The sequence below is a fragment of the Aethalodelphis obliquidens genome, unplaced genomic scaffold, assembly GCF_003676395.1.
Source record: "Aethalodelphis obliquidens isolate GAN/ISIS:26980383/991018 unplaced genomic scaffold, ASM367639v1 scaffold83, whole genome shotgun sequence".
NCBI classification, from domain to species: domain Eukaryota; kingdom Metazoa; phylum Chordata; class Mammalia; order Artiodactyla; family Delphinidae; genus Aethalodelphis; species Aethalodelphis obliquidens.
Window position 1 is genome coordinate 6,799,954 of NW_020838027.1, and position 20,834 is coordinate 6,820,787.

Here is a 20,834-nt window from a genome sequence, read left to right on the forward strand (position 1 = left end):
CATACCACAAACTGTGCATAAAGTGTACAATTCAGTAATTTATACATCTATGATGTATACACCCGTGAAATCATCACTGCAGTCATAGAGGTGGGATGGGGAGGGGAAGGGTCAGGGGTTGGTAACAGCTGATTCTGAATACAGCTTATATTCTGTATTAGTCGAACTTTTTGAGAATCTGATAAAAGTTTTTGACTCTACTGAGAAAAACATACATGCACAAACTCAAAAATGTGCTTGCACTCCCAGAAGGATCCTGACTCCCTGGACCCAAACATTCACCTCTTATCTGTGTAGGTAAGATGTGTCTGTTTCTGACTGGGAGGTTCATTCTTGCTGAGACCCCCTGCCACTTATTAGACTGCTTTCTTGCCTTTGTCTTTCTTTTTCTCTTCATTTCTATTTCTTTTCATTCTTTTCCTTATCACAGATGTCTATGCATGTTTTTCTATTGAGCACTAAGCATGATCCTGGGTAAACAGTGGCATGCAATGCCCTGCTCTGCAGGAGTTTACCAATCATTTGGGGCCATTTTCCGTTAGAGAAGACAGACAAGAAAATAGCCTACTGCAGCCTGTGCTCATTCTGAAAAAGAGCTTGGAATAGAAGTGAGTCCTTGAAAATAAGACTACAATGTGCCCTCTAGGTGTTAAAGGTGAACTGCTGGAATCTTCCTGGGCTCAAGGAGGATTTCCTGTGGGTTGCACTCCACAATTCATTAACTTGCAGTTTACAGGATACTCGTGATAATTAGAAGCATATAATGACTCAAAGCACATTTTGTTTCTAAATTACTACATCCTTGCTTAGTGTCATAGTTTCCATTCTACCTCATCAGAGCCCTGAGGGTGGTTGAAATTTAATTAGAGCTTTACATTAATGTTGGAAAATTTGCCAGAATAAACCAAGAAAAAAAGAAAAACACCAAAGTTTTTTCTGGTATACCAATTGCAAATTTGCAGAAAGAAAAACATAATAGTTTACAGTGAACTAAGTAGGAGTGGGCTCCCATCCTGACCCTTGGGATAAGCCATATTGATACAAAGTAGATGTAGTCTAGGTCCAAAAATAGTAGACTGAAATCTTCTGGGGTCCAAGTAAGAAGCAGTAACAAAGAAGCTACATGGAGACGGGTAAACAGACAGACAGGGTCAGTTTATTATCCTTACCCGAAAACAGCAGTATCTTTCTGAAAACAGCTCAGAAAAATGGAGTTTTCTTGGCACCTGAAGGAAGTAGGGCACCAAGGGATTATGCCATATACACACTAGGTCAGATCCTGGAAGCCCACCTCCACTGGTCTCAGGAGCTGTGTTGCTCTAGATTCGTCCAGGAATGTGCCAATTTTCTAGTAGAAGTAAAACACTGTCACTTATGAGAACTGTAGTATAGGAAGTAAGTAAAATGCTTAACAGATAGGACCTAGGTACCAGCACCCCAGCTTTTAAATGAAAATTATAGGCTCTCCTTTATATACATAAATACACCAAAGACCCACTCCAAGGTGAAAAAATAGTATTGAAAGAGAGTGATAGGGAATTCCCTGGTGGTCCAGTGATTAGGACTCCACACTTTCACTGCCCAGGGCCCAGTTTCAATCCCTGGCCGGGGAGCTAAGATCCTGCAAGCTGCGCCATGCAGTCAAAAAAAAAAAAAAAAATAGGATAATGAAATGATTTTTCTTTTTTTTTTTTTTGCGGTACGCGGGCCTCTCACTGTTGTGGCCTCTCCCGTGGCGGAGCACAGGCTCCGGACGCGCAGGCTCAGCGGCCATGGCTCACGGGCCCAGCCGCTCCGCGGCATGTGGGATCTTCCCGGACCGGGGCACAAACCTGTGTCCCTTGCATCAGCAGGCGGACTCTCAGCAACTGCGCCACCAGGGAAGCCCCAGCCTTTATTCTTGACAAATATTTGAGTGGATTTTGCACATGGGCAATTTCCTTTTATGAACTATGGTTACCTTGTACCAACTTGTTTAGGCCATCTTGAAATGGATGCTATAATCAATAACTGCTTTATACAATTTATAACCTTCCTTCATGTAACAAAGTCTTACCAAAAGTGTTAATATTTTCTCACTATAAAAACATTCTGGATATGATGTGTGATGTTGAATGAAAATGAGTCAAATTATTTGAAATTGTAATCTTCTTGGAGATAGTATAAAATACAGTCGCAAACACATAGTGAATGCTTAGAATTGCTACAGTTTCCTGGTTCTAATATTTTTTTAGGTGTTTTTTCTGGTTGTTTCACGGCTGTATCTCTGGCGCTTAGAACATTGGTCTAAGAGAGTAGACCTTAAAAGTTCTCATTACAAGAAAAAAAATTTGTACCTACGTATGGGGATGGATGGTAACTAGACTCATTGTGGTGATCATTTTGCAGTATACACTGTTGGGGCTCAGGGCAGGCCATCCCCAAATATTCCCCAATGGCATGTTCATTATTTTGAATTAAAGTTGCTTAAGACATGACCAATGCGAGAGGGACACTCTGACCCTCCGCTCTTTCTCTCTGAAAGCGGGAAATAAATCTCTCCTTTGAAAGGTTCGCTCCCCACCCTTATTGCCAGAGATAGGGAATTCAGGCCAAGAAGTCTGTTACTTCTTTGCTTTACTTCCTCAAGTCAACTCCATTTAGATTCCTCACTAACTGAGCACCCCAAACTTAGGTTTCTTTATCATATCAATTCCTCACAAATTTATTGTTTCTTTGTCTAAAAAGTAGAAAAGCTGGCTGCTTTGGCCACTTGTTAGGGCCTATTTCCGTGAAACCTCCAGGCACATGAATTAAAATGTTTCTTTTTCTCCTGTTAATATTTCTTGTGTCAATTTTATTATTAGTCTGGCCACAAGAACCCAAGGGGCAGAGGGGGAAATTTCCCACTCCCGATAATACAAATATCCAATCGTTCTGTTGTACACCTGAAACTAATATGTTATATGTCAGTTGTACCTCAATTTAAAAAATTAAAGAGAACAGTGTCTATAACAAATAGCAATGTTTAATAAATATTCGTTCAACACATGAGTGAATTTATGGCATTAATCATTACGTGGGTTTGGTCATGTTCTCCCTGTACGTTTTGGAATAGAATATTGGGATTTGTATTTTTTCTCATACTTCTTTTTTTTTTTTGCGGTACGTGGGCCTCTCACTGTTGTGGCCTCTCCCGTTGCGGAGCACAGGCTCCGGACGCGCAGGCCCAGCGGCCACGGCTCACGGGCCCAGCCGCTCTGCGGCATGTGGGATCCTTCTGGACCGGGGCACGAACCCGCGTCCCCTGCATCGGCAGGCGGACTCCCAACCACTGCGCCACCAGGGAAGCCCTCATACTTCTTTTTTGATCCCCTCCCCCCCTCCCGCCCCGTCTTCCTGCTGATGCACGGAATCAATATGAATGAGATGGGTAATGCTTTCAGTTAAAAGCCCATAACAGCAGATCTCTTTTATGCTTGTCCTCAGCCATTTATTTGTACCTTCATCACAATACCTAATCACACTCTGCCCAAAACGTTTGCGTGTTTCCTTCACTACTTGGGGTCAGAACCACTATGAGTCACTTGTCAAACAAGTGTCATTTATCAGGCATATCTATGTACATCTAATTACCATTGTACGTGGATTTCCATCTGAACTACACGCAATTGAACATGCCTAGGTAACCATTCCCTTGTCCTGGAAGGTATGGTGAGGAGAAGGAAACTTCCCAAGGTTCTAAAACAGGAAATTGGTGAGCCCAGAGCGCTGGGAAGAGGTGTGACCCGCCAGGTGAGCTTCATGCCGCCTTTGGTGGCTTTGCCCAAAGCAGACTTGTCTAATCTGTGGTTCAGAACCCAGAGTTCCAGGATTCTAGCCTTCCCTAAAGGTAATAAGACAAATACATGATCTATTTTCATATTTCAAAAAGGTTACTTTTACTGACTGGTAATTATTTATTTCCATAGATGCTACTCTTATTCTTCCCAAATAGAAATATTTATTATTTTTACGTGATAATAGATGCTCTAAAAAGATTCCAGTAATAGAAAGTGAAAATTCCCTCAAAATTTTCCTTCCTAAAGATAAACACTGCTTTTTGGTATATATCTATCTTTACCACATTTTATTTATGTCTGTATATTACATAAATAGAATCACCTTAACTTGTAAAATAACTTGGCTTTTTACCTTAATAAGCAATGGAAATTTTTCCCCATGCATTTAATCTGCCTCATCCTTTTTTTTTTTTTTTTTTGTGGCTGCCTAAATACTGCAGTATTTGGCTGTATCAGGACATGTTTAAGCAAAGTCCTACTGGTGGACATTTAAACGTAAACATTTTTTTTTTCTATCTATTACCAGCAATGCTGCAGTGAGTATCGTTGTGTGGTTGTCTGAATAATGCCTTACATAAATTCCTAGAAATGCTCAAGGGTATTCATATTTTATATTTCCATGCACATAACTGACATTTGTTGCATATATTCTATGAGCTAGAAAAAAAAACATATCAGATGATTACCTAATTAAATCCTCACAGCAAACCTTAATGCATTTTTAATTTATTTTGGTCTTGATATCAAATACTTGCTGTCCCCTGGGATAAGCCAGTTGATAAAGTGAAACATTTTTACACAATACATAATAGCTGATATTACATTCCAAGTTTTTTTCCTTTGTGAACTGGTTTCATAATCTGAATATAATCAATGTCTCAGCAATTGAGATAGAATATATGAAATTACTAACACACACACACATTTATGTAGAGAGATCTGTAGTTACAATATACACCAAATTCTAAAGTTACTTGTGCATGAGAGCTGGAGAGGGGTAATAGACAGACATGATGGAAGAAATTGCATTAAAAAAAAAGAACTATACATCCTTCAGAATTTCTTTTTTTTTTAACATTGTGCAATAAACGTGGATTTTTCTTTTCAAATTTCAAAACAGATGTCTGAATTATGAAAGTTTTAAAAATCAAGTCATAAGAAATTCCTTTATTAGTAAATTAATTGAAATTCTTTAGTATAGAGTTTTTATTATTAACTTAAAAACATATCCCTACTACTGTTTCTTGGGGTGGTGCACCAAATCTAAAATATAGGTGACCCAAACAATGAGACAGGACTCTATCAATTTTCCACCACCCAAGCTGAAAAGCAATTATTATTTCTATGTCCTAAATAATTCATCATTTATCCACTCATCTGAAATGCAAACTCTGGGTATATACTTGTAATCTATAAGAACTTTTTTTTCGTATACTGTGGCATGTATTTTTAAATGCAAATAGAATAAATTATTCATATGATTTTTTGGCTTGCTTTTTAAACTTAATATTAAAGTGAACTCAGTCAAATATGCAGTTTCCTTATATATTTGGTGGTATTCATGGGCACTCTACCTTGTAAAATTAACCTTACAACTGTGTATCTGCAGCAGCTCTACACTCATTACTATGTAGCAGAAACTGTTCCTTTTCTACTCATACCCTATTGGTTTAACTTGTCCTAGATGCCACTGACTTTTTTTAAATTGAGGTATAGTTGATTTACAATATTATATAAGTTTCAAGTGTACAACAAAGTGATTCACAATTTTTAAATATTATACTCCATTTATAGTTACTAGAAAATATTGGCTATATCCCACGTGCTGTGCAATATATCCTTGTAGCTTTATTTTTTTTTTCCTGGCCATGCTGTACGGCTTGTGGGATCTTAGCTCCCAGGCCAAGGATCCAACCTGTGACCCCCACAGTGGAAGGGTGGACCCCTAACCACTGGACCGCCAGGGAAGTCTCCTTATTTATTTTATATCAATAAATAGTAGTTTGTACTTCTTAATCCCCTATCCCTATCTTCCTCCTCCCCACTTCCCTCTCCCCAGTGGTAACCACTACTTTGTTCTCTATATCTGTGAGTCTGTTTTGTTATATTCATTTGTTTTATTTTTTAGATTCCACATATAAAGGATAATATACAGTATTTGTCTTTCTCTGTCTGACTTATTTCACTAAACATGATACCCTCCAGGTCCATATATGTTGTCCCAAATGGCAAAATTTTATCTTTTTTAATGGCTGAGTAGTATTCTTATACACACACACACACACACACACACACACACACACACACACACACACACACACACACACACACACACACCCCACACATCTTCTTTATCCATTCATCTGTTGATGGATCCTTTGTTTGTTTCCGTATCTTGGCTATTGTAACTAATGCTGCTGTGAACATTGGGGTGCATATGTCTTTGTGAATTAGTGTTTTCATTTTCTTCAGGTATATACCAGCTGTGGAATTGATGGATCTTATGGCAGTTATATTTTTAGTTTTTTTAGGAACCTCCATACTGTTCTCCATAGCAGCTGCACCAATTTACATTCCCATCAACAGTGTAGGAGGGTTCCCTTTTCTCCACGTCCTCACCAACATTTGTTATTTGTGGTCTTTTTTCTTTTATAAATTTATTTATTTTTATTTATTTATTTTTGGCTGCATTGGGACTTCGTTGCTACACGAGGGCTTTCTCTAGTTGTGGCGAGCGGGGGCTACTCTTTGTTGTTGTGCACATGCTTCTCATTGCGGTGGCTTCTCTTGTTGTGGAGGAGCACGGGCTCTAGGCGCACAGGCTTCAGTAGTTGTGGCTCGCGGGGTCTAGAGCGCAGGCTCAGTAGTTGTGGCACACGGGCTTAGTTGCTCTGTGGCATGTGGGATCCTGCACTGACAGGCGGATTCTTAACCACTGCACCACCAGGGAAGTCCCTATTTGTGGTCTTTTTGATGGTAGCCATTCTGACAGGTGTGACATGATATCTCATTGTGGTTTTGTTTTTGTTTTTTTTTTTTTTTTGCGGTATGCGGGCCTCTCACTGTTGTGGCCTCTCCCATTGCCGAGCACAGGCTCCGGACGCGCAGGCTCAGCGGCCATGGCTCACGGGCCCAGACGCTCCGCGGCATATGGGATCTTCCTGGACTGGGGCACGAACCCGTGTCCCCTGCATCAGCAGGCGGACTCTCAACCACTGCGCCACCAGGGAAGCCCTCTCATTGTGGTTCTGATTTGCGTTTCTCTGATGATTAGTGATGCTGAGCATCTTTTCAATGTGTCTGTTGGCCATCTGGATGCCTTCTTTCAAAAAAAAATTATTTATTTTTGGCTGCTTCGGGTCTTAGCTGTGGTGTGTGGGCTTCTCTCCAGTTGCAGTGCGCAGGCTTAGTTGCCCCGTGGCATGGGGGGGGTCTTAGTTCCCCAACCAGATCCCACATCCCCTGCACTGGAAGGCAGATTCTTAACCATTGGACCACGAGGGAAGTCCCCATCTGTATGCCTTCTTTGGAAAAATGTTCAGGTCTTCTGCCCATTTTTTAATTGGGTTGGGTTTTTTTTTGATATTGAGTTGTATGAGCTGTTACGTATTTTGGACATTAACTCCTTATTGGTCAAATAAGTTGCCAATGTTTTATGCCATTCAGTAGGTTGTCTTTTCCTTTTGTTGAAAATCAACAGTCATCAGAAAAAGCTGTGCAAAAAGCGTTTTAAGTTTAATTGGGTCCCATTTGTTTATTTTTGCTTTTGTTTCCTTTGTAAAGGCCATTGTCTTTTTATCAGGAGGTGAATCTTACTTGATGTAAATCAAGTATGCTGATCTCATTTGTCTGGTCAAATTGTTAGTTTAATCATGGGCTTATATCAATTCTGGGTAATATGTGAGGGAAAGTCTGCTGAAAGGCTTCTGAAATTTTTCTGGCTTTTTAATTGTCTGCATGTAAAGCCAGTAACAGCAGCAGCAGCAGCTCTCTTGGGAACCAGAGTAACCATAGGCAACATCAGTGATGAGAATTTTGGTCTCTGAATATCATTCCTCAGTAAAAGTAACAAGGCTCCTTGGAGAAATGGCCAATTCCAGGGGAATGTATAAAATGGGCCAGAACAGCCAGCTGTCCCTCCAACAAGGAATGATATGACCAGTGTTCTCCCAACAAAAGTACATGGACAACTAACCTGAAGGAACTTTCATTGTCCTAAGACAATACAACTTGAGCATTGAAAAAGGAATGACTGTAAAAGATGGGCCAAACTAGTGTAAAAGTTTGCAAAATTAGCTACAGAAATCCAGTAGGATTTTTTTCATACCTAAACTGATCCAATTTATTTTATATTTACCTCCTTTTGGCTAAAATAATTATGATTTTCTCAAAAGTGGTTTTTTTTAAATTCTATTTTCCAGATTTTCTCAGGTTTATGTAAAAATGAAGATGCCTGGTTTAGCATATGTGCACCTCCTGAAGGAGCTGTAGCCATGTACTTATTGTGACCTTGATCATTGGTTTATTACAAAGAATATAACTCGGGGACAGCCCGATGGAAGAGATGTACAGGGCCAGGTATGGGGGAGAGGTGTGGAGCTTCCATGCCCTCTCCAGGAACATCACCCTCCCAGCACCTCCATATGTTCACCAGCCTGGAACCTCCTCCGGTAGGATTTTTTTGTTGTAAAAATGAATTCAAATTCTTTTCAGGAGACTCTGATTCTCTGATTTTACTGTGCTTGAATATTATCTAGGGTACTTGTTAAAAATGTGGATTATTGGGTTTCCCTGGTGGCACACTGGTTAAGAATTCGCCTGCCGGGCTTCCCTGGTGGCGCAGTGGTTGAGAGTCCACCTGCCAATGCAGGGGACACGGGTTCGTGCCCCGGTCCAGGAAGATCCCACATGCCGCGGAGCGGCTGGGCCCGTGAGTCATGGCTGCTGAGCCTGCGTGTCCGGAGCCTGTGCTCCGCAACGGGAGAGGCCACAACAGTGAAAGGCCCGCGCGTACCGCAAAAAAAAAAAAAAAAAAAGAATTCGCCTGCCAATGCAGGGGACACGGGTTCGAGCCCTGGTCCAGGAAGATCCAGCATGCCTCAGAGCAACTAAGCCTGTGCGCCACAACTACTGAGCCCGCGCGCCTAGAGCCCGTGCTCCACAACAGGAGAAGCCACTGTAATGAGAAGCCCGCGCACCGCAACGAAGAGTAGCCCCCGCTCGCCGCAACTAGAGAAGACCCGTGCGCAGCAGCAAAGACCCAACGCAGCCAAAAATAAGTAAATAAAATATATTTTTAAAAATCACATGCCATAAAAAGTTTTTAAAAAATGAATATCTCATCTTGTTTTACGAAAACTAAATGAGAGAATGAAATTTAAGTAGTTATCACAGTACCGGGCACATAGTTGCTATAAACGTTAGCTGGAGTCCTCTAAGATAATATCTAATACAACACTGGATGTTACTTAAGTTTCCAGAATGTCAGTTTTTTTCCTTTTTTTTTTTTTTTTCCCCTGCTGCATGGCAGGATCTTAGTTCCCGGACCAGGGATGGAACCTGTGCCCCTGCACTGGAAGTGCAGAGTCTTAACCACTGGACTGCCAGGGAAGTTCAGTTTTTTTATATATAAATGGTACTTACAAGTTCAAGTTCTCTGGCCGCCAGAAGATCCACACCTCCAAGAAGTGGGTTTTTACTAAGTTTAATGCAGATGAACTTGAAAACATGGTGGCAGAAAAGCGGCTCATTCCAGATGGCTGTGGGGTCAAGTACATCCCTAATCGTGGCCCCCTGGACAAATGGCGGGCCCTACACTCGTGAGAGCCTTGGCGCTGCCCCCTCCCTACCCATGCCCACCAATAAACTCTACTTTCTTTTCCCTGAAAAAAAAAAAAGGTAGTTAGCTTCAGAGGGTAGCTTAAGGATCATATGAAATAAAATTTTTAACTATTTTCCTACATAAAAGAGGCCTGTATAAATGTAAAATAATTTTATAAGTATTTTCCTCCAAGTTGAACTCGATTTTTTTTTTTTTTTTTTTTTGCTGTACGCGGGCCTCTCACTGCTGTGGCCTCTCCCGTTGCGGAGCACAGGCTCCGGACGCGCAGGCTCAGCAGCCATGGCTCACGGGCCCAGCCGCTCCGCGGCATGTGGGATCTTCCCGGACCGGTGCACGAACCCGTGTCCCCTGCATCGGCAAGCGGACTCTCAACCACTGCGCCACCAGGGAAGCCCCTGAAACTCGATTTTTTTACAATTCTTTTGGAAGATGCAAACAGCGTAAGGAAAGGCAAAGAGCCATCCATGGAATTAAGAATAATAAATCATCTTTCTCTTATTCTGACAAAGGCTGATATAGCAGATACTTAAGGGATTTTTATCTGTAGAGGGTAGAGTCTCAGTAGATAAAAGGAACCATTTTTATTGACTTAACGAGATAGAAATTGATCAGGGAATCTGGGAATTGGCGCACTTGTGTTTAATGGTTCATCAGACAGCACTGAAGGAATCCACAAAACCTTTCAGTTTGGGGAATGGATTGTTGGTTTTAGTGGCTGAGGACGGATAAGAGACCTAAGAAATGATATCTAGGATCTGGGGGAGGCTAACTAAGAATTAGGGAAGAGTTGCAGAAGGACAGGAATTGTGTGGCTAATGGGTGTAAATCGGTGTAAAGCGCATTTACTGTATTGTCTGAGGATATTCACTCTGACTATGGAAAACAAATGAAATTTACGTAACCTATATGGCACATTAACTATAGCTAAATAAGACATGAGATTTAGATGTACATGTGCACAGAACACAGAACAGAATGGGAGGAGCAAGAGGAACCCAATACTCTTATTTATTCCATCACTCAATATCCTTACGTACTAGAGGCACCCAACATCCATAGCTCTTAAACTGGCCATCCATTGGTGACACCCATTCCAACTCCACTTGTATTCTGCCTAAGTTGTGAAAATAAACTCCACAGCTGCTCATCAAGCTAAGGAGAACTATGTTTGTGGCCAGGAGTACCTGCCGCCTTCAATGTCCTAGACAGAGCAAGCCTGCCTGACTGTCCAGCTACATTTCTGCAAAACCGTGGCCTTAATTCAATCTCAAATTCTCGTCCTCCATCCTCAGTCATTGTCACATCATGCATCCGAGAGATGGGTCTCACGAACATTGCTACACTTTCTGTCCCTCTTGAGACCCCAAGTGCATTAGACTGACCCATCTCCTGCCCCGTGCTTTGTGCCATGTGAGTTTAATTCATTTAATAGGATTCTAGCATCTCAATTTGATCTGTGAGGTTTTCTGTTCAGTAGCTTGCTTCGCAGTTAATACTTGGAGGTAGAGCTACTTTGCATTAATTTCCCAGGCATTTAACCTTTTAAAATTCTCAAGGACACTCTCTCCCAGGACCACAGGGTAGACATCAACCACCCAGGAACTGGGAAGCCCTTAAGGAGAAGCTCGCCACCAGCTGCTGCTTTTCAATCTGGTTTCACTTCAACCTCACACAGAGGAATCTATTCAAATGCCTACATTTCGGTCGAACTAACTTCCTGTGCCAGAAGCTTTTGTCGGCCCCAACTGCTTCTTTATCTAACAAATTCCCTTTATCTCCCACTTGAGGCAAAGCTCACTGGGCCCCGGGAGGCATGCAGTATTTACTAAGGGCCCTCCCCCTCTTTCCTGCCTCGTCTCGCAGTTGTCTGCCTTTACCTTTGGGTCTCAAAGTCATGGCGTTTTTTTCCCTGTAGACACCAAGTTTTCTGAATAGTAGGATTATTCAGAACAGGATGAAATTTGTCCTTTACCCCGAGAACTGGGTGCTTGAAATTCACTAAGCAAAGTCTATACTCCTCCCACTTCTGGGCTTTGAATCCAGACTGTGGAATTCAGCAGACCCAGGCAAATTCAACCTAGCGTGCCTCTTTTCTTCAGTCACAAACTGAAATGGAGACGCAAGCTGAAAATCAAGACAACGTGAATTTTAAAAGCTAAAATATAATAAAGTAAATATGACATTGGAAGTAACATCCACCTCCTTTAGGAGGATGAAGAGAGCAAGATTTTCAAAAGGGATGTGGAAGGATGAGAGAGGCTGGCAGGTGACTTTATAATTTCCTTTTTCACCTTATTCCCTTCTATTATACTTATATACTTGGTAATCCCATGACCAAAAGCAAGGATAACTGAAAGACTTTAAATTGCTATCATTAACAGCAACATAATTTGTAATGGCAAATAATCAAAACAGAAACAAATTATGTGTAATATTATACAGCAGTTAGCATGAGTCAATACAGCAGTTAAATTCATTGGTGGGGAAAGATACATGCTTACCTGAATTTCACTCTTTTCGTTACCAGAAATGTTTTGATAGAGAATATTGAAGGAAGAAACTATTTCAACCTCGACTAAAACATTTAATAAGGAAAATAGGGAGTCTTAATGTGCTTGAATGTAGTTGTCAGGTTTTAACATTCATCTAAAGTATCTCAGATAGATCTCTAAATTTTGACATGCAAAGAGGCTGAAAAGTGTAATGCCAAGTGGAAAAAAAAAGGCTTTCAGAAGAGGAATGTATGGTATAATCCTGTTACAATGTATTAACAGCCCATTAAAATTGACCTGTAAAAACCACCCATGTTACATATACTAAAAACACCTGTAGGGATATACTAAATTGCTAATGTTTACTAGATTCACTTCATTATGTATTTCTCTGTTGCTTAAATTAGTTTTTAATAGTAAGATTCTTTTAGTTTTGCAATCAAAATATCCAGTCTTTTAAAAAAAGACTTTTTAAAGACTTCCTTTGGGGGACTTCCCTGTGGCCCAGTGGTTAAGAATCCACCTGCCAATGCAGGGGACCCGGGTTTGAGCCCTGGTCTGGGAAGATCCCACATGCTAGGCCCATGCGCCACAACTACTGAGCCCATGCTCTAGAACCCGCGAACCCCAACTACTGAAGCCCGTGCGCCTAGAGCCCGTGCTCTGCAACAAGAGAAGCCACCGCAATGAGAAGCCCGCACACTGCAACTAAGAGTAGCCCCCGCTCGCCACAGCTAGAAAGCCTGCACGCAGCAACGAAGACCCAACGCAGCCAAAAATAAACAAATATATATTAAAAAAATAAAAACTTTCTTTGGTTCCTAGATGGTTGTGGATTTTATTATCCTGCCGCCTTAGGATTTTTACCTTTAATACCTATTGGGGACAAGAAACAATAGATGAGGGACTTCCCTGACAGTCCAGTGGTTTAAGACTTTGCCTTCCAATCAATGCAGGGGGTGCGGGTTCAGTCCCTGGTCAGGGAGCTAAGGATCCCACATGCCTCGGGGCCAAAACACCAAAACATAAAACAGAAGCAATATTGTAACAAATTCAATAAAGACTTTAAAACTGGTCCACATTAAAGAAAAATCTTAAAAAAAAAATGAATGGCATTTCTGTAAATGGCTAATTTCCAAAAGCAAATAAAATGATGAACATCAAAAATCCATCTCTCTGGGCTTCCCCGATGGCGCAGTCGTTGAGAGTCCGCCTGCCGATGCAGGGGACACAGGTTCATGCCCCGGTCTGGGAAGATCCCACATGCCGCGGAGCAGCTAGGCCCGTGAGCCATGGCCGTTGAGCCTGAGCGTCTGGAGCCTGTGCTCCGCAACGGGAGAGGCCACAACAGTGAGAGGCCCACATACCGGGAAAAAAAAAAAAAAAAAGTGCTGACAGTGATTTCATGTAGCACAATCAATGCTTTCTGTTTCCATTCTCTGTTCAGTTAACACGATGCTTGACAAAAATATCTGCCAGTCAAAATGAATACTGTGTGAACTTAGGTCTTGGCAGAAATTAATTATCCCTGACTTCCTCTTTAGTCAAATGTCTAAACTCATTGGGTCTGACAGTATTATAGAGCAACATTGGAAAACCGGGGGAAGCCACGAGGGAAATGACTAAGAAAACCTCTCTGGTTATTCTCAGTATCTCTGCTGCTGCAGCAAGTTGGAGGTTTCCATGGAGCAAGAAGGCAGAGTGAGGAATTAAAGGGCTTCCAATCAGATCAACTTGCGGCCAGCCAGGATGGGAAAGGGACATTTAAAAAAAGGGTTAGTATCAGGCATAGTTCCTTCTAAGGGGAGAACACAGTTTACCTGAAAAAAAGATAAAATTATATTCCAAATCAGCCTTAGAATTTACTTATATATTGATCTGTGATTTTTTTTTAATGTTAAACATTAGTAGATTGATACATTAAAACAATGCATTAAGTTGTGCTTTGGGGTCCAGTGGTAAAGACTCCGCGCTTCCACTGCAGGGGGCGCGGGTACAAACCCTGGTCAGGGAACTAAGATCCCACAGGCCCCCCCACCAAAAAAAAACAAGAACACAAAACTAAACCATACCTGTGCTTTGTAGCTGGTCTACACATTTAAACAGTGTCCTAAAAAATAAAAGCTGTCGGGCTTCCCTGTTGGCGCAGTGGTTGAGAGTCCGCCTGCCAATGCAGGGGACACGGGTTCGTGCCCCGGTCCGGGAAGATCCCGCATGCCACGGAGCGGCTGGGCCCGTGAGCCATGGCCGCTGGGCCTCGCGTCCGGAGCCTGTGCTCCGCAATGGGAGAGGCCACAACAGTGAGAGGCCCGTTTACCGCAAAAAAAAAAAAATTAAAAGAAGTCAAAGCTGTCATTTAAAAATAAGCTTATTTTGGGACTTCCTTGGTGGTCCAGTGGGTAAGACACAGCACTTCCACTGTAGGGGGCCCAGGGTTCGATCCCTGGTTGGGGAACTAGATCTCTTGCAAGCATGCCACAACTAAGGAGCCCGCCTGCTGCAAGTAAGAGTCCGAATGCTGCAACGAAGATCCCACGTTCTGCAACTAAGACCTGGCGCAGCCAAAAAGAGAAAAAAGAAAAGAAAACCTATTTCAACATAGCTTTTTCTGGCAGAAGAGCAGTCACAGAACCTTTCATATGTGAGTTACAGGGGGAGATTCTAATTCGTCCACCTTTCCCCCTCCTCCCTCAGCTCCCTCTACCTTACATTATTTGCCTTGCCCCTGGCTGCCCTTCATTTAGCCTCTTTACAAACCTAAGAACTCTTGTTTATCACGTCTTTGCTCCCGATCTTCCAGATGTGGCACTCTCCTTTAACTGCAAACAACCACAAATTTTGTTTCAACATTACACACACGAGGAGGAAATAAGTTTGTTCGGGTTTAATTAGTCATCTAGTATTGTATATTTGGTTACCTTTCCTTTACTCCTAAGATAGTAGTCTCCCAGATGTCTAGATTAACTTCTTCCCCCCGTATCAAAAACTATTCCCATGTTTAGTCAGATTTTTACTCATTGAATCACTGGGTGAAATCAGGGGAGAGACAACTAAATGTAAAATGGGTAGTTTTTTTATTTATTTGTACTTATAAATGAACCAGCCAACTGGTAGTATTATGATGTGGACAAATCAAAACATCTTTCTACAAATACTAGAGTGGTGGAAAAAATTAGGGGTTGTAAGTAAAATAAGGAAAAGGGGGTAGAGGAAATCAGTGAAGCACATTGTAGCTTAACCCTTCACCTTAACAACTGAGGTTCTTAACAAGCCTCCCCATCCCAGAAAATACGAATAATCCTTCTTCACACATCTTTGTACTTTTGCTCCCTATTCTTGAGGTTAGGTTCTAGATCCTAAAGATATCCGAAAAACAGTATTATAACCTAGTTATCTGTAGCCGCCAGTCATCTTTTATCATGTTGTCCGTAGAAGCCAATGCTTCTGAAACCTCTTTGATTAGACACCAATCATACACCCCCAAATTGACACAAAAGGCACAATGAAAAGCAGCTTATCAAGGCAGAGAGACGTAATTGTAAAAGAAAAATTCTAGGGAAGTAATACAGTCACGGCTCAAATTGAGATTGAATAATACAGCCATCGTTACAAATCTTCAGGCTGTATGTTCAGAGAGTAATTTGGGAATAAATCCATGATTTGCTGTTGGGAATTGAAATACTTAGCAGTTTGCTGTATTATGTTATAGCCTTCCCCGGCAGTTTCCAAGGTGGCCTCCAGATCACTGACAGGAGAACTTTGCTGGTACTGGATCTGGGGCTGCAGGAATTCCTCAACATAGTTGTTGAATTGATTGTTCCAGGTCTGGTTATTCCAGGCTTGGGGGCACCAGGTCTGACTGTTCCAGCTCTGGTTGTTCCAGGACTGACTGTTCCAGCTCTGGTTGCTCCAAGTTGGGTTATTCCAGGTCTGGTTACCCCACATGGGCAGGTTTCCGGAAGAGTTCACCAAGCATCCTTGGTGGTACGAATAGAAGCCCGGGTATTCTGTAGTTGCTGGGCCCTTTTGAAAGAGAAGGATGGATTAATTGAAAAGGTACAAGGAAAATCAGAATTGTCTGAAGTTGGGATTGCATGCTTCAGCAATGGATACAAATCTATCTAAAAAGTCCTTGTTAGGAAAGAGCAGAAAAATAAGTTTCCTGTTACCTGAGTCACATTGTTGCTATTCCTGGGCCAGTTGTTTTTCTGCCACCTCTTACATTTCATTCTCTGGTTCTGGAACCAGGTCTTAACCTGCAGGGAAAAGGTAACAGGAAAACACAAAATACTAGTAATGCAGGATGTACTGGGATCAAAGAATATTAAGTTTTTTTTGTTTGCTTTTTCCGATAGCTACAACTATCTCAAACTCAGAACAAAATTTTAACTTCTAGAGTCCTTTCTTAAACCTTCCATCTGTGAGTGAATTTCAAGCCCCTCAAGTCAGTGGGCTACTTTATGTTTAATAAACCTAACCAGATATAACAGAACATACCACAAGTCTGCTACTAACTAGGAAGTTCACATTTAAATGTCTACCCACGCCATTAGTCACAGTTAAAGGTAATTGGTTTGCAATGAAAAGCCCACCTCCATATAAGCACATGTACACTTAATGTGATAATGGTATTTTAATTCAGGAATTATGAAACATACCACAAGGAGGACAGCTGTTTAGAAAATATCAAATTATGTTGCAGCACAGAATAAACTAAACTTTGCAGATGGTTTTGTAAACTCTGAGTTAGAAAATGAGATCAGAGAGGTAGAAGAATATATATATAAAATAAGATCATGGAATAGGACTTTCCAAGTATGGCGCCAGTAACTGAATAAAATGGCCAATAAATATATGAAAAATGATTAGCAGATAAAAACAAAACATACAATTTTAATTTTAATAAGAACAAGTGTTGCCTAGGGACTCTTCTAACTCGGAAGATAGGGGGGTATATTCTTCCTTTTTTTAAGGAAAATTGGAAACATTTTCACAATTCTGGTTTGTGCAACAAGGGAAGTGGTTAAATAAATTATAACACATTGGGGGAGGGGGTGGGGGAGGGATGCACTGGGAGTTTGGGATTAGCAGATGTAAACTGTTCCATGTAGGATGGATAAGCAAGGTCCTACTGTATAGCACAGGGAACTATACTCAATATCCTGTGATAAACTGTAATGGAAAAGAATATAAAGAAAAGAATGCCAAAAAAAATTGACACATTGCCACAAAACACATTACAAAAAGTTCCATTTTCATATTAAAAGTTAACTTGTGGGGTTCCCTGGTGGCGCAGTGGTTGAGAGTCTGCTTGCCAATGCAGGGGACACGGGTTCGTGCCCGGGTCTGGGAAGATCCCACATGCTGCGGAGCGGCTGGGCCCGTGAGCCATGGCCGCTGAGCCTGCACGTCCGGAGCCTGTGCTCCGCAGTGGGAGAGGCCACAGCAGTGAGAGGCCCGTGTACCGCAAAAAAAAAAAAAAAAAAAAAAAGTTAGCTTGTTTGTAGGGGTGCATAAACAGAGTACATAGAAATTAACCTTGTTTCTTATTTCTTGTTGTATCAAACAAGAAAACAACCATACCTGTTTGTAGCTAAGGTTCAGGATGTTGGAAAGTTCTTGCATTTGCTGGAGGCTGAGGTATTTCTGCCTCTGAAATCTGTCATTGAGCACACACAACTGCGTCTGAGAGAACACGGTTCTGGTCTTCTGCTTCTTGACCAGGACCTTCTCTTCCTTCTTCTCTGTGCTCTTGTCTGCAGCCGTGGCCAGTAGTTTTACTCTGGGGCTTGTGGAAGAATCAGGACTGTCCTGAATAAGCACATCCATGGAGAAGGAAGGAAGAGGAGAGACTGTTGGGAACAAAATGACACTTTTCTCTAAAACTTCAAATATTGAAAGTTTATTGTTTTCAAAGCACTGTTAAAGTCCTCAGAGCTAGATAATAAGTAATAACTTTATTTTTAAGCAATCCTGAACACTTTGCTAACCTTTGCACAAATGCCATTTTGCATGTCAGGGACATGGCTAATATGTATTGCTGGGAAGCGGAGGGGGACTCAAACCTCTTCTTTCTGCCAGTCAAAGCTCAGGAGCCCACACCCTGGCTGTTCTCAAAGGTCAGAATCATCATTTGACTCCCACCTTTGTGTCCTTCCGCAACTTCCTTTATGTACCTTAATCATCACCTCCTTAATTTTTTTGTTTTGGTGGAGCCGAGTGGCTTGGGGGAAATCTCAGTTCCCTGACCAGGGATTGAACATGGGCCACGGCAGTGAAAGCGATGAATCCTAACCACTAGACCACCAGGGAACTCCCACGTACTTAATTTTGAAGCAGATGATCCGGGTTCTGGGGACCCTATAAAATCAAGTTTGCTGCCCGGTCTTAATACCAGGACTATCGGGAAATGTGAATTCTGATAAAGCTCCTGTTTCAACCCAGACTCTGTGATTTCATCTCCAAAATTATTCCTCCCTCATGGTTTTTTTGTTTGTTTTCGCAGTTGGACTAAGCTAATCATAGGTTGTTTTGGTGGTTTTTTGACTGAAGTATAGTTGCTGTACATTATATAAATACAGGTGTACGATATAGTGACTTACAATTTTTTAAGGTTATACTTCATTTATAGTTATTATAAAATACTGGTCATATTCCCCGTGTTGTACAGTATATCTCATGGAGTTTCTTTCACTGATTAAAATGAGGTAACAGAAATAAAAAATTTAAAAACAAAATGAGGTAACATAAAAAATTGTCTAGCACAGGGCCTGGCATATATTATTGACTTTGTAACTAAAAATTTATTTCCTGTATTACTTAGATTTATTTGCACAGACATATACCCAGTGCTTAACTCCAATTCTACCCTAGTCGTGGAATAAATGGACAGGCTTTAAAAGGCAAAAGACTTCACAATTTCACAAGTAGATCTAAGAAGGAAAGTCCTCAGCTAATGACTAGAAATGGAGCATGTCTTAAAAATTATCTATACAGGGCTTCCCTGGTGGCGCAGTGGTTGAGAGTCCTCCTGCCGATGTAGGGGACTCGGGTTCGTGCCCCGGTCCGGGAAGATCCCACATGCCGCGGAGCGGCTGGGCCCGTGAGCCATGGCCGCTGAGCCTGCGCGTCCGGAGCCTGTGCTCCGCAACGGGAGAGGCCACGACAGTGAGAGGCCCGCGTACCGCAAAAAAAAGAAAAAAATTTTCTATACAGACTTGCACTTGGCTTGCTAGGAGGACATGTCCATTGTTCATTCCCGAGCTATTTGTCTCACAATCCAGCGCTGTAGCTGTATTTTCAACATTTGAAATTATAAAAGGACATTAACACAAAATTTGGAAAAACAGGGTAACGTTAAAATCCAGCACTCAAATATAAGTTATTTTGTTTACTTATTCCTTTCTCCACAACTTACTTCTATGGTAGTCATCATAAATGTAAACAGATTTTAAGCTATTTTATGCCATAAATGTTAAAAATAGCATGCCTGGGTAAAGGTTGGTCTAATGAAAACTGTTACAGTTTTCATTTGTAACAACTACTGCCAAACTGATTTCCAAAAAAGTTTGTGCCGGCTTTACAATATCCCGAGCACCTCTCACACCCAAAATTACCAATTAGAAGCCTAAATATTAAGAGTATAGAATTCAAAGCCACACTGGATTTCAAATCTGAGCTCTCGCCACTTTGTCGGTATATTAAACCTTTTGGAATCATCCACCGTAAAATGGGGTGAACACTTCCTCGGGATTTAGCAGACTTGAGCATAGCAGGTGCCTACAAACTCAGCTGCCCAATAACGTCCTCGCATCCAGAGGTTAGGGGAAGAGCCAACCGCTACTGTAGTAGAGGTAAAACATTTCCAAAAGGTGCGTTCCATATACGTTAAGATTTACACATCAGTTTATCACATCACGTTTGCGTTTCCACAGTGCCTACACACGTAAGCTCTCAAATACACCGCGTACAGTTGAATGGCTGAGTCCCGTATCCCGCGTCTCTCCGTCCACAGCTCTTATCGCCCGGAACATTGGGGAAAGGGCATGACCCCATCAAGTTACCGTTGAAAAAGAGGTGTCGAGAGGATGAATAGATAATGACACCTGCTTATATTGATGGGCTCAAGAGGGAAACAGATAACCCTTAGCCTCTTTCCTTCTTTCCCTTTCCCTGAAGGAACTTAGCCTCTCAAGGATTTCAGTATTTTCTTACCAGTCTCCATGTCGTGGGTCTCAGCAGATGACATTTGCAAGGACACATAATTTTCTTCAGGCCCATAAATCTCAGGCACTGGTGAAGATTCCCTAGAATTGGATGCTTCGGGGCCACGCAGGCTTTGGGGGCAAGCTGGGTCCACACTCATGTTGTTGAATTGAAGGAGAGGGAGAAAACCAAAGAGCTAGATAGATGGTAGGAAAAGTCCAGGCTTAAGAATCTAGGTAGAAGAGCTTAGAGAAAGGTGAAGATGTCCAGGTGTAAAAGTATTAAAAACATGGGATGAAGGGAAGTCACCTGTGTGATAACAGAAGCCTACCAGCCCAGTGTAGGAAAATGACAAAAAAATTTGTGGAGGCCCTAGACTTATAAGTAAGGCTCAGCCATACTTCGACCCGCCCCTCCTGGCAGCCCCACGCCCACACACACCCTTGCGAATTCCGAGTTAATCCTGTCTGCCAG

General features: G+C 41.8%; 1 protein-coding gene across 2 annotated transcripts; it reads right to left on the bottom strand.

Annotated features, from left to right (window-relative positions):
• Window positions 1-15,757: 15,757 nt before the first annotated feature.
• On the bottom strand, window positions 15,758-20,632 carry NANOG (Nanog homeobox). Of its 2 annotated transcripts, none has more exons than XM_027093196.1 (4): window positions 20,370-20,632; window positions 17,739-18,007; window positions 16,325-16,411; window positions 15,758-16,178 (listed from the first exon to the last, which is right to left on the bottom strand). In XM_027093196.1, the coding sequence occupies exons 1-4, from the start codon at window positions 20,518-20,520 to the stop codon at window positions 15,762-15,764; spliced, it is 924 nt and encodes a 307-aa protein (XP_026948997.1). In that variant the 5' UTR covers window positions 20,521-20,632; the 3' UTR covers window positions 15,758-15,761. The 2 variants fall into 2 exon arrangements, with proteins under 2 accessions (XP_026948997.1, XP_026948998.1); XM_027093197.1 differs by having other exon boundaries at window positions 15,762-16,137; window positions 16,329-16,411; window positions 20,370-20,616.
• Window positions 20,633-20,834: the final 202 nt, after the last annotated feature.